At 37.3% G+C, this 14,715-nt stretch overlaps 1 protein-coding gene across 1 annotated transcript in view; it reads left to right on the forward strand.

Moving 5' to 3' along the window:
- Window positions 1–13,409, forward strand: part of MGAT4D (MGAT4 family member D) — a 36,295-nt gene extending 22,886 nt beyond the window's left edge. The window contains exons 8-15 of the mRNA XM_064651581.1: window positions 3,436–3,547; window positions 4,266–4,396; window positions 7,564–7,671; window positions 8,531–8,724; window positions 9,964–10,042; window positions 10,154–10,232; window positions 11,983–12,095; window positions 12,620–13,409. Coding sequence (XP_064507651.1) covers window positions 3,436–3,547; window positions 4,266–4,396; window positions 7,564–7,671; window positions 8,531–8,724; window positions 9,964–10,042; window positions 10,154–10,232; window positions 11,983–12,095; window positions 12,620–12,646 — 843 coding nt within the window. The 3' untranslated portion in view covers window positions 12,647–13,409. The remainder of the gene's footprint in view (window positions 1–3,435; window positions 3,548–4,265; window positions 4,397–7,563; window positions 7,672–8,530; window positions 8,725–9,963; window positions 10,043–10,153; window positions 10,233–11,982; window positions 12,096–12,619) is intronic.
- The last annotated feature ends 1,306 nt before the right edge of the window (window positions 13,410–14,715 follow it).

Here is a 14,715-nt window from a genome sequence, read left to right on the forward strand (position 1 = left end):
GGTATTAACTCTGAAATTTTGAAAGAAGGTAAGCATACATGGTTAGTCTTGATGTCTACAGTTGATGTTATGAGTCAGGCAAGATCTTTGCCAAATAAACACTCATTCTAGGATATTGCTGAACCAGGATTTAGGCAATGTGAAGTCCACTGAAGCTAAGATGAACCTTACCTACTGATCAAACATAGTATTTGAAAGAAACAGAATAAATCTCGTCCTTTTTATTTGAAGCATCTCTTCTACTTCTCCTTTTTTTTTTTTATTTGGTTGGTTCGTTTTTGTTTGTTTTGGGCTTTTTTTTGTTTGGTTGGGTGGAGTTTTTTTGCTGGTTTTTGTTGGGGTTTTTTGTTTGTTTTGCTCTGGTTTGGTTTTTTTGTGTTTTTTTTTTTTTTGAGCGGGGTGATGTTTGTGGTTTTCTGTTAGGGTTTTTTTTGGCTTTTATTTGGTGGGAGGAGGGTGTTGGGGGTTTTTGGTGGCATTTTCTTTATCAATAAAACCTGGGAGAACTTTGAAGTCCTTGTTTCCACTTTCACTATACCTCCTGGCATCCACCAGAGCCCCTTGAGGTGCTTGTAATAATGGGATCATAACATAGCTATAAAAGCAGGCATTCCAGTCCCAGCCTAGTAGTGAAGACATGCATTTGTTCTTTTTGTCCCTGTAGACTTAGCTCATTCTGAAGCAATCAAACATTTAAAATCAGAAAGAAACACAAATACAGCAGTTTTTGGGAATTGTTTTCTATTAGCACTGAGAGGAAGCAAAAATAAAACATTAAATAAGTCTTTTAATTTCTTCAGTTAAGATCTGTTATAAAGTTCTAATCTAATTAACTGAACTACTGCTATGCTTTTTTTTTTTATCACCACATGTGGAGGCTGGGGAAGCTTTGTGTATTTATAAATAACATATATATTATTTATATACCATTACTTCAGTTTCTCAAGCATATTTCTCTAATGTATTTAAGGCCTGAGGAATGACTCAATGAGTTTGTAAGTAGTCTTTACATGGATTTTTTTCTTCCCCTGACTAGACTCTAGGTCAAGCCTGTTATTTGGCAGAGCTCCTAAAAGGAGCTTCACAATCTCTACATAGTCATTGTCAGTGTTTCAAAAATATAAAAATACCTTAATATAACTTAGAAAGGAAGACACTTTCCTGTCTGATGCCTACACTTCCATCGAATGCTTCCACTTTTTTTGTTACTACTTCATTTTTACTTCTCTGAGCATAAGAAAAACAAATGGAAACCCATTTATTGTCTATCATCTTGAAAATTTTCATAGCCTTCCTTTAGTGCATGTGTCTCTTTTCATCCAAAAGTACTGATGGGTGAAAGGAAATTAGCTGCCATCATGTGTTTTGCTGACCTTCTCATGGCAATTGGGCAAATGAACTAGACAGTTCATATCCTAAACCTCCTGATCCAGCTGTGTGCCACTACATAACCTTTTTTGGTAGAGAAGAGCGTATGAAAAACAAGTGGCTGTAAGCTGGAGGCGGAAAAATTCAAATTAGGATTTGGATAAAAAGTATTAAGCATTCAGGATAATTACACGTATCACATACTGAAAAAGAACTGACACTGAAATACCTAAGCAATGGCAGATGTTCTCCAAGAAGATGTGCTTTAGTTGAACACAAATTACAGGGCTCAGTGCAGGGTTATATAAAAAACTTAGTGGCCTGTGCTGTACAGGATATCAAACTACATTCTCTAATACTCACTGCCAGCTTCAGGAAAGCCCATTTCAGACTTATCGCTTTGCAAAACTACTTTCAGTTCATAACCACATTCACAGCCTCTGTATTTTTAATTTTTACTGCTCTTGTACACTTTCTCATGGTGTTTCTTGATATGGTGGTCTCCCTAGGTTTTTGAGATACTCCTCACTGGTTTTGATCCTTTTTTGGTGCCCCTCAGTTTCTCTTTAAGGGTTCTCTAACCTTGCTCTTTATCCTTTTACATCTAGCTCCTCTAAGCTCATTTGATTTTATGCAAGATTTCTTGTAAGTTGACATTTTGGTTGGGTTTTTTCTGTTGTTGTTCTCTTCTGCATAGCTGTCAACTCAACTCAATCCCCCCACCTCAGAATCCATTAAGAAACATTCATCTTGATCATCTTGATCAGTTTGTCTCCATCTATCTATTTTTTTGGTATCTTACTATCAGCAAAAGCTGACAGGGTCAAATCTTGTCTTTTCTAACCTCATTCTACATCCTCCTGGCTTCACTGTTGACAACACATTTCTTTCCAGCCAGCCCTACACTTGTAGTGGTGGCTAAATTCAACCAAAAGCTGTGGGCCTGCTCTCTCAAGCTCTTGATGATGACTGTTCTGAGTCAGTTGAAGACACAAAACCAGCAGGAAATTGTCCTTTTTTTTTTTTTTTTTTTTTTTTACCCTCATAGCATTCATTTTCTAGCTATTTATCTTCCTGAAGCAGATTCTACCACCACCAGACATGTATCAGGGCCAGTGAAAGTACAGCAATTAGATCAGATTACTGTATGATTACACTACACCCCAACAATATTTTCCTGAAGATTCAGCCTCCTCTTCTTGTGTTTTCACACCCATACTGAATTCAAACTGTGAATTGCTTGCTCCTTAATTACTTCTCAAATACATTTATTTCCTTTGTGTCATTGCCTCCAAGCTCCTTATTTGGATTTGTTATCCTTGGCATTTTAGTATCAGGAACAGCTTCTGTTTTTTCAGGTGCCCCATTCTTCTCTGAAAGCCAGGCAAAAATGCAGCCAAGGCCTTTCTCATTTCCTTCATGGATATCATCTCCTTTCCAAGTACCCTTTAGCTGGCTCCACTGCTGTATTCTCCCTCAGCCTTTATAACACTTCAAAAGCTCTGTGTACTCCTGTCCTTCAGTGTGATTCACGCAGCACATGCCTTCTTTCATTACCAGAATTCCCTGGGACAATTTGTTTTCCACAGCCATCTCAGTAATCATCCACGGTTCTTCTCAGTCACCTTTTATGAATGACAAAGTCTGCCCAGACTACCAGAGCCCTTAATCATCTGCATTTGGCACCTCTCTTCTCAAACAGTTTGCTCCTGTTGCCTATCAGTGCTTATACAACTTAAGTAACAAACCTTTCATTGTTGTCTTCCCTAACTTCTTATCTTTTTGTTTAATATTTTCTTTTAAGTGAAATCTCTTTAAGGTAGGAAGTCCTCCTTTCTCAGAAAAGGGACAAGCACCCATGGTGTTACGGTCACTCCTGTAGATAAATATTTAATGAATGATACTAAAACAGATATATATGTAGAAGTTAAATAGCAATCCACTGTAGTTTGGCAAAGTTTCAGTACACACAGTGCAGCTGTCAACATTTGCATGGGGCAACATCACCACCCCCTCTGCAAACAACAAAATCACTGCCTTTTTTTTCTTTTTTTCCATTCTCTTCAGCTGGAAGACGATATTATAGCCAAACCTGATTATATTGCAAGCATAAAAAGCTTTGCTGCTCAACAATCTCAAGACTGGATGGTTCTTGAGTTTTCACAGCTTGGGTTTATTGGTAAGTATCGATCTTAACAGGGTCAACAGGATTTGGAGCTGTGTAGGTCAAAAAGGTCTCACTCAGAATTACACTTCAAAGCATGGAAGGACTCATGTATCAAAACCTCCCTGGTTCTTCAAGGAGGGTCCCACTGAAAGTCTTTTACTTTTCGTGCTCTTTGAAACTGTCTTTTTAATACAGAATCTCCTCAGCATAGGATCCAAATTCGGGTTCCCATAAAAAGGAAATTGTTCCATCCCAGGGCACTGTGTGCTCCTGTAATGTGTAGTCTTCAAGAATCAAGCAATGTTTTTTCATATCTGTGTCTTAATTTGAAACTATTCAGTATAATATTGCCATTGAAATGGCATGTCTAGTATTTTTACGAACTATTCAGGCTCCATTTCATCTGACACTCTGCTGCAGGTGACTGGCAGGTTTGTGTTTGGAAATAGGATATAATTACACACATTATTAGTCAACTGGTTGACTGTGTAAGAATATCTCCAGGCATGGGATGGATGTCTTTGCAAAATCCCAAAGAACTGGAGGATCAAAAACTCTCCAAAGCTCGAGTCTATGTGAAATTTTCACTAAATATCAGAATTATGTTTGTGTGTTTAAGGCTGGTGATACTTAAATATTTATTTAAATAAATTACCTTTAAACGTAAAGCTGGTGATTTTTGCATAGCAATGAAAATATCTGAACATGCAACATTTTGTCTTGCTTTCAGGAAAATTGTTTAAATCAGAAGACTTGCCACTCATACTGGAATTTTTTCTCATGTTTTATAAAGATAAGCCCGTAGACTGGCTTATAGACCACCTGCTCTGGGTTAAAGTATGCAATCCAGAAAAGGATGCAGTAAGTATGTCTATGAGTTTTTGAACATAGGTAATATTCAAACAGTCTCAGTGACAAAGTAATTTATTTTCAGTAAGCAGAATATAAATCTCTCAAACCTGACATACTTTGGAATTAGTGGGGAAAACTGTACTGTGCTGTGGATCTGCACAGAGTGGCACAGTGTTTGAGCCCATTGGGCCATAAAGGGAGGTCTGACTCTCAGAAATTCACATTTTTGCACCAGAATTGTTTTGCTGCCTCTATCAGCTCAGAACACAGACAGCACAAGCTCACATCTGCCTGCAGCTGGTCATGTAGGCAACCCTGCAGCATGAAAGAAAAATATTAATATGTAAACCTATGGGTTTCTTGTAACCTTCTGCTGACCTTCTAATATGAAAGTCAGTAGAACATACAGTGTTACCACCACAGTTGTTCTGAAATTTGCCTATCAATTCCTTTCTTTCAGGAAGCAGAATTTAAGTGTTTTGCTTTAAATCTTTTACTACCTGGGAAAAAAATTGACTGTTTTCCTGGAATAAAAAAAAAAAGAGCAGGAAAACATGTAGGTTGAAGGAACTAAATGATGCTTTTTACTGAAAATGAAAGGAACTGTTGTGTTGTGCCATTTCTAGCACTATGGGTGAGCCCAATGATATGTTAAGTATTTCTTTATGTCATTTTGCATTCTTTCTCTCACTAGTCTTTGGTGCTGGTCACTACTCATAGTCTTCTTGTATAACAGGCTGTGCTGTGGAGGACTGACCAGAGTTTCTGCTCCTCCTTGGTTTTTAAGGTTCAGGAGTTTTAATTAGTGTAGCCAGTCCCTACTGCAGGCGTTTACACGTGTTACTTTGGTGTTGATAAGGAAGCAAGTAGAGACAGATAGCAGTTGTGCAGAGCAGGAGATTAAGGGGAGTGGAACATTGCCGGCTCATGTCCAGCCTCTCACCCACCAGCACCCCCAAGTCCTTCTCAGCAGGGCTGCTCTCGATCTGTTCATTTCCCAGCCTGTGTCGATATCAGGGGTTGCCCTGACCCACATGCAGCACCTTGCACTTGGTCTTATTAAACCCCATGAGATTCCCAGTGGCCCACTTGTTCAGCTTGTCCACGTTTTCAGCCTCGACTATTAACATATCAAGGTTCAACTTCATCCGCTCACCAAATTGAAAAAGATGGTTTGTGATAAGTAGGGCCACCAGCTCTCTGCACAATTTAGAAAATTCATCATGTTTACCTCCTGTGAGTCATCATCCACCTCTGGGCTCCCCAGCACAGAGCAGGTGCAGAGGAGGCCACAAAAATTATCAGAGGCTGAAGCACCTCTCCTATGGAAACAGGCTGAGAGAGTCAGGGCTGTCCTGCCTGAAGAAGAGGAGGCTCCAGGGGAGACCTTACAGCACCTTCCAGTACCTAAAGGGGGATTCTAAGTAAAAGAGAGAAGTGTTTTTACAAGGGCCTGTTGTGACAGGACAAGGGGCAATGGTCTTAAACTGAAAGAGGGTATGGTTAGATGGGATATAAGGGAAACATGTTTTATGGTGAAGGTGGTGAGTCACTGGTACAGGTTGCCCAGAGAAGCAGTGGATGCCAGATCCAGTGTTCCTGGCCAGGCTAGATGGGGCTCTGAGCAACCTGGTGTGGTGGAAGGTGTCCCTGCCCATGTCAGGGGTGTCAGAACGAGATGATTTTTAACCGTCCCTTTCAACCCAAACCGTTCCGTGGTCCTGTGATCACGTGCAGTTGGGACTAGCAACTTTCAAGGGTGGAAGGCCTGACTCAACGAGAAACCTTATCTCAGCTTCTGCAGAAATGACCACACCATCTCTGTGCTACTGATTATTCTCAGCTGTTGCTCTTTTAGTAGTGCTGCCAGCACTAGTAGTGCTCCTAGCACAAAAGGAGACGTGCTAGGGACTACATTATTATAAGGGATGAACTGCAAACCCTGTCAGTAGAAAGATCACAAATTTATTTTCTTATAATGATTTTTTTCTCTAGCAAAAGTATAGCGTGCTTTTCAAAGAAACAGCTGCCAATAAACCAATTTGCACGTGTTGCTTTTTTGCAGTGTTTTGCTGAACATCTGCTGGACAAACATAAAAATACTTCGTTCTTGCTTTCCGGGTGGTTTTGAATTTTCAATTCTGTGGAAATTATAAATCCCCCATGAGTTTTGATGTTTAAGCCAGCTGAGTGAAGACTTTATCAATTTTAGCTTTAGAAGTCATTGATATAGTTTATATAACTTTTTTTTTTAATAGAACTGAAAGATCTTGATTGAAGAGGTAAACACATTATCCTCTCAAATTTTAAGGTATGAGACCTGGGATACAGAGAAATTAAATGATCTTCCAAACTCACTCCATTCTATGGCAGAAACAAGAGTAGAACCCAGAGAGTCTCAATTTAGCTCTTTGCTCTGTTCCATGCTATTATGCTTCATGGTCTCGTTAATTATTGTGGCATGTTTGCTTCATTGCATCGAACTGTGATGCTCTGTAGGTACTGAGAAAAAATTGCATTTAAAGGAGTAGTTTGCAATCATTAAAAAAATCAAGAAACTCAGAAATTAGTACCAATTACAGTTATTTAACTCCCTGGTATACGTATTGTCACAAGTGTAGTAAACTGGAAAATTGTGTTTGAAATACAGTATTTAAGGGATTTATCTAATTATATGATAAAAGATCTGTGACTTATAGTACGTTATAAGCCTTTCAAACATAGCAGAAAGAGGCAAAATTATAAAGATTGAAGTATAACCAGAATATATCTCAAGAAGGTCAGTTTTGGTCGAAATAGTTTAATTAGAATGATATGGCAAAGCTAAGAGTTGAAATCAAATTTGCCAGAAATAGGTAAAAAAATCAGTTGATTTCAGATTGGAGGTCCATTTTTGTCACTCTGAGATGTGGTCCATGAATTACTGGTGCAGAAATCCCTGAATTACTGGTAGTTCAGCCTTCAAATCTATATAACACCATAAGTGGAATTATGACTTTTGGTCTAGAAACAGTGTATTTGATATAAAGTGATGGTTAATTTAAGGATTACTCATTTAAATATGGATAAAAAACCTGAACCCATACCCTCAAGTACATAGTGAAATTGCCTTATGGAACTTAGTTTGTCTCTCCTTGGTTTAAATAATCCTTTGCTCCCTTTTACTTTCTTTCCAGACACACTGTGAACAGGAAAAGTCAAAGATCCGTATCCGTGCTAAGCCATCGCTCTTTCAGCATATGGGAATTCATTCATCATTAGCTGGGAAGATACAGAATTTGAAAGTAAGAGTAACAAATTAGTGCCATATTTCTAAATTACACGCTTGTGTTCTGACTTGTTTCTCAAATCAGTTTCTAGAATCACATATTTGGCATTGGATGGCATTTCCATATTCAGTTATGTTGGTTTACAGATTTGGTGGAAAGTATTAATCTGGCACCTAAGCTGCAGCTGGAGCACACTGCTTCTGCACAAACATTTTTGAATCTCTAACATGAACAATTGCACCAGTCACAGCAGCATTTCATGGCCTGTAGGAACCCTCTTCCCAACAAAAGGTTACATGTGCTCTGCTCCACACAAACACAGACAGCTGCGATGGTTTGTTTTGGCTGAGCAGTTCACATTCCCAATATGAAGGACTATGAAGAAGGTGTACTGGTAGGACAGGAGTGTGCCTAATGTGATGGCCATAGATTTTTAGGGAGAGTTTGGAGGGCAAACCACGTATCTGATAAGGACAAGAACAATGGTGCACCAGGCTTCAGGGATCTCCTGATGGTGCTACTTAGACTGGTCACAAGATCATTTGAATTTCTCTATTTGATCAGACTAGAGATTCGTGTAGCCTTTAGCAGAGACCAGTATCACATGTTCTGGCAGTAGACAACTATGAGATAGCCTACTGTGGAGAAGTTTATTTTTAAATCTTGGTAACTAAGGAGTAATCAGTACAGCTCTGTCTACAAACTGTAACACTGAGTCCCAGTGATTGCACTGAAATATTATATATTTATTAAAAACATATATCTTTTCACACAGAGTTAATTATTTTCTGGAATAGCTTCCTATAGCTATTCCAGATATCAGTGCACTTTTTTTCATTGTGTGAGTGAAATTAAATTTCTTTATATCCAACAGGATAAAGATTTTGGAAAAAATGTGCTGCATAAAGCACATAAGAATCCACCTGCAAAAGTGGATACAAGCCTAAGAATATACCAGCAATATACCTTGGAAAAAATTTACAAAGGAGAAGACTGTTTTTGGGCTTCAGCTCCAGTGGCAGGTGACTACATCAGATTCACCTTTTTAAATCCACTTAAAGTTGAAAAGTAAGTATTACATGATATGGAATACAGAAACCTACATATATCCAGTTTGGAAATGATTGAGTCTGTTCAAAATCAGTGCTCAACTGCTTGCATAAACCTTGTTACTGACAAAAATCATTTATTTGCTACTTATCTGCTCTTCTTCTTGAACTCCCCTCCTGAAATACATTTCTTCCTTGGTAATTGGAGACCTTCGTAATTTTTTTCTTTTTATTTTATTTCTTCATATAAATATTTTACACTCTCTCGTGATAATTCTCAAAGGATTTTGTGTTTCAGTAATGAATTTCAACAATAGAGTTTATGAAAACTTTATTTGTGTAGTTGCCAACAGAAAGGCTGTTTGCATGATGTCAGGTCTGTATCTCCACCTAGTGAGCTGCACTAAATGACAGTTGTTACAATAAACACTGGTGTTCTGTGATCAGTGGTTAATTAACTGGTTTATGCTTTAGAAAACTTGGGTAGCCTGTATTTTTACATTTTCTTGTTAACTGGGAAGCTGTACTGCATGAAGCTAACTCACATATAGTATTGTCTAATGGCTCGTCCCAGCCCCATCGCAATGCTAACCTGTGAAAATGTATTGTTAGTCCTATAATATTTGGTACCAGAGGAGAGAGGTCGATGCTTTAAATTTTCTTAGTTCTTTTTGGATCTAAAACCCTAAGAAATCTAGTGCCAGAAATTTCAAACCAAACAAGGATTTTTATTTTTAACTCTTACAGGTATTTTCACTTGGATTTTTATTTTGTCAGTGCTCTGGCTCATTGTCTAGGAAGGAAATTATTTAGAAGCATCTGAATTGATCAGTATTGATTAAAAAAAGGGGGATTCTTCTGGCATGCAGTGTATGGTTTAGTGGAAACAGGAGTTTTTGCTGCCATTTGCCTTCTAGAAACCCATCTCACCTCAGTCTTAAAATGATAGGAACAGATCAGAGGGCAGATCTTCCCTAGCCATTTAAATCTGGGAAGTTAATTAATTTGGAACTTGAGCACTGGAAAGGGGAGACACTTGCATTCCTGGTTCCTGAGACAGATGGTTTAAATGTTTGTTCTGTTTAAAATAAAAAGCCTCTACTATAGTTTGGTCACAGATGTTAAAGTTCCAATGCATATTTCACTATAGCCCACAACTATTTAAAGAAAGGACATTCCTTCAAAACTGGAAAGAATTACTTCCCTAGAACTTTTCTAAAATATAAAATACCTGGAAATAATATACCTTTATCATCAGGTACTTCTTCAGAAGTGGAAACATGGAGCACCCTGGTGATAAACTGTTTAACACTACTGTGGAAGTGTTGCCAGCTGATGTAAGTCTCTCATTTCCAACTGCATTTCATTTTAAGAATGATGTTCAGCATAAAATGTCATAGCCTAGAAAACATTTCTGAAAGTTTTATTGTTTCTTTTTTTTTTTACAGGAAATGCAGGGAAAAGAACTGGTTGATACTGGAAATAAATTTAACTACCCAGCAACCAAGGATGGATATTTAAAAATAGGTAATTTTTTTATTGTCACTGCAAAATCAGAAATTCTGTTCTGTATTTCATTACCTCTTTAATAAATTCAACATTCCAAGGTGGATTAGTAAGGAAGAGAAACCCTTTGCACTGCTGTGTAGTGTAGTGTATGATGTTTGACCAATGACTATCCAATTTGGTTTAAATAAGAACCCTACCAGCAGCAGCAGCAAAAGCCAAGACATCTAATTAGAAGAAAAAACTAATTACAGTCCCTGCAAGGTCTTAATAGGATGGATTGGGTTTGTGTGGCAAGGTTTTGGTAGTGGGAGGCCTACAGTGGTGGCTTCTGTAAGGAGGAGAAGGCTCCAGGATGAACCCTTCACTGGCCAAGGCCATCAGCGATGGGAGTAGCACCTCTGGGGTAACATATTTAATAAGGGGGGAAAAAAACCTGTGTGACAGCAACTGGAACTGGGGAGAGGAGTCTGAATATATGAGAGAAATAACTCTGAAGACACTAAAGTCAGTGAAGGAGGATGCCATGCTGACTCCCCTGGGGAGGAAGGAGGAGCAGAGACAACACAGGACGAACTGACCACAACCCCCATTCCCTGTCCTCCTGCACCCCAGGGGGCAAGGAGGTAGAGAAAATCAAGAGTAAAGTTTAGCCCAAAAAGGCAGGGGTGGGGGAAGGTATTTTCAAAATTTGGTTTTATTTCTCATTACTCTACTCTGATATGATTGGTAATAAATTAATTTTTTTCCAAAGTCAAGTCTGCTTTGCCCATGTCCAGCCAGGATCAACCCACCCCACAGGATTCTGGTTTGGCTTTTGCAGCCATAGATGAAGACAAAAATCATGATTATGACAGCATTAACTTGTGTTCTAACCTGAAATGAAGCATGATACAATGCATCTTCTCCCTTTTTGCCCCCACCCTGCTTGCCCTTCTTCCTTTCTCAGGGTGGTGAGTGACTTCTCTTAAATGAACTGCAGACTCTCCACATGCTTGCCAAGACCTGGTTTCTACAATTACCTAAACTAAAACACCACTGTGTGAACAAAAATGGTCTGTTAGGAGATCTGATTTGCTTGCCACTTCTGTGCCTTCTAACACTTAATTACTCTTTTCTCCCACTGAACCACTTTGATCTCTCCAACACTTTGTATGCTTTGACTTCTCTCCCACCTACTCATGGCTGCTTTGCTCTAATTAGAGGTGCAAACCAAGATGCTGTCAGCTCACAGTTGCACATGCAAGTTTATAGGAATGAATATCATGTATGGGATGAGTGTTTTTCATTTATCTGCAGGGATTTTATGCCAGTTTAACAAGGTTATTTAAAAAGCGCTGAACTATTGAAGGAATGTGTCACAATTGGTCCATGATTACCAGCACATCTTTTTACAGAGAGTAATACTTCTCGGAAAAAAATGTTCTAGATGATTTAAAATGACCATGTGTGCCACATGTATATGGTTACTACTAGCATATGCAAATTTATTTAACATTTGTAGCTATAGGTTGTTTTCTTGTATTCTTCTACAGCTCCTAGTTGCTGTAACTGAAGGAATGAATCCTTCTTGCTTATAGCTTTATTTTTCAATTGTTGTTGTTTGACCTTTTCCAAAAGATTTTTTTCCTAAATGTTTTATTTAATTATATGTGGATTTAATTTATAGATTGTAATTTAGGGCTTTCACGTAAGTTTCATACTAATTTCATACTAATAATTTCATACTAATATATGTTTGCATGGATTTTGTTCTATTTTTTTTATTTAGGAGCTTTTGAAAATGGAATTGCAGAAGGCAGTATCAATCAGTCAATAGGAAGAATAAAGGCTATTCGTTTATCGATCAGTTCTGATTCCCCTGTCTGGGCAATACTTAGTGAGGTAAGAATGTTAATAAAAGCACTTTTATTATTCATTATTAAATGGGTTTTGGTTGTTCCAGTCATATAGTATTGATAGTCATGACTTCTGTTTAATTTTAAATTAATTTTGTGTGGGGAAACTCACAAAAGTGGAGAATTATATTAATTATTCAGGGGAGAAGTTAAATTTATGTCACAGAAAGTGCTGGAAATGCTTAAATGGGATGATTCTCCAGTTTTGCAGTGCTGCAAGTGTAGTTGCTAGGATTTGGGTCTTGATTTAAAAAGCTTTTTTCAGTCACCATCTTGTATATTAATTATATTATGTAATTTTCAGATGAGCATGTGATTTTTTAATTCTTCAAGTTTTTTCCAAGTGTTTGAATATCAGTGAGCCCATAAATAGAAAATACTCAGCAGAAGTCACTGAAGAGAATTACTACAGCCTTAAAATCTAGCCATAGCTGGAAGAAGGGAGAAGCTAATGTCTTAGGAAATGTTTCTGCAGATTTTAGAAAATAATAAGATTTTGATTTTTTTCAGGTACTTATCAAGACATCTGAAAACTGAAAAAAACCCCATTTTTGATGTGTTGCTTGTTACAGACTGTTTGAAAACAAGGCTGACAGCAACAAAAAAAGAACTGGGTAAAAAAACCAATTCCAAACTCATGTCATTCTTAATACTGTCTATTATGAAAGAGTTGAGATAACTCTTATGTCTTTATAGAAAAAGGTGTAAAGAACCCAATTATGTTTGTAATTTCTGTAAAATGTTGTTGAGTAAGGTGTCATCTATAAAAATCTCACCTTAGCTTGGCAACATTCAACATATATAGTTATAAAAAATTGATAAGGCATTGCAGACTGTCTCAGGGACTAAAACATAAATGTATAACAAATTTCATCAGAAGTAAAAATATGGACATTTTTTGAAAATATTAGGAACACAGTGTTCAACTCCACTAAAAACACTGCTCAGTTTTGTAGGGAAAGGAGAACTGAAGGAAAAGCTGTCAATATTCATTGCAAGTATTCAAAGAAGTCCACAGGAACTGTTTAACATTATGAAAATGGATCTCAAACTTAACATAAGTGTGTTTCAGTCTTAATGTAGCATAAGTTATGTTTAATATTTTTTAAATGAAAAGTGCCTCTAAGTTACCATTTGAATAATTTTATACTTAAACAGATATTGTTTGGAAGATTGTAAAACTTTTCGATGAATTGTGTATTGAATTAACTACAGGAAATAATAAGGGTATTATGTGTAAGTATATTTTTGTAAAAAGAAAATCTATTTAAATAAAATTTTGGATCCTATTGTTTGATAATCACTGTGTAGTCATATTTAAATCCTGGTCACAAGTCAAAATTCGACAAAAATTTGAAAACAGCAATCTCATTTGACGTATTTCTAGGAAATTACAAACCACCTTGGGCATCTACCTGTAAACAGGCAGAATTCCAGTATCACATACTGAGTACTTGAAGGAAGACAGTACCTTCATTCCCCTGCACAGGCATTGCATCCTAACAGCGGGAAATTAATTGCAATGTATAGCTCTGCATCGATTTGTATTGAATGGGTTACATTAATGTAATATTGTATTCTTAATGCATGAGTGTTTTTCATTTAGAATGAGTTGAAATCAATTGTCTTACATTAAAAGAGTTAAGAAGAGGTTTGGGTTTTTTTAAAAGACCGCCTCTAAAAATGTCTTGATAACATTACTTGCAGGTTTATAATTTATTTTTTTTATATTATTTATTTAGACTATTATTTACAGGATTCTTTATGTACTGTGGTGCTATATATATGTGTGTGTAGATGTATATACATACATATATGTCCATGTATTTCTTGGACCTAATATTGCGGCCTTCATTATGTTAAGAGTTTAATGCCAGTTAAGAATCAATGCAATAATCCAGCATCCTTAGAAATACACTGAGCGACACCTTTATCCATCAGCCCTTACAGTGAAAACATAAAATCTTATTTTGCCTGCAACAGACTCACAAGCTGGGAGTAGTGTCTGCATTCAGGGTGCCTTACACTCACTTGTTACAAGGCAGTGTCACTGTCAGTATGAAATTTTAGGGTGATTATTAAATCAATGAAAACACGGAAAATACTAAGGCAATAGGTTTTGCTACCAAAACCTCTTATTTTCATAGTGAAAAGAGATTTCACTCTAACTCATGAGGCATAATTTCAAAAAGATCATCAGAATACCTGAAATTATGTTAGGAAGTGATTGGACTTTTACAAAATATTGTTTAAATGTAATTTTTCATCCTGTGCTGCCTGCTTTGTGCTTCATTCATTGTTTCTGGTTTTACATCTTTTACATAACCATTGCAATCACAGAATACACTTCCCATCCCTCCGATGTAAATGGGGCTTTAGTTGACATCGTACATAATGAACGCTTGCACGTGAACCTTTAAAGTAAAATTTTGCTTAATTCTGATCCTTCCCTGTGCTTTGGGGAGCGCAGAGGTTTCTTGCACAGTCTGCCAAACCACAGCCAGATTAAAGGCTGCCAAGAGGAAGCTTTGATTCGGGTAATGGATCCAGGGAATTAAGGATCTTCCCCTAACTTTACAGGTGACTGGTTTTGAAGTCTAGGCATT

Source organism: Pseudopipra pipra, chromosome 4, assembly GCF_036250125.1.
Source record: "Pseudopipra pipra isolate bDixPip1 chromosome 4, bDixPip1.hap1, whole genome shotgun sequence".
NCBI classification, from domain to species: Eukaryota; Metazoa; Chordata; class Aves; order Passeriformes; family Pipridae; genus Pseudopipra; species Pseudopipra pipra.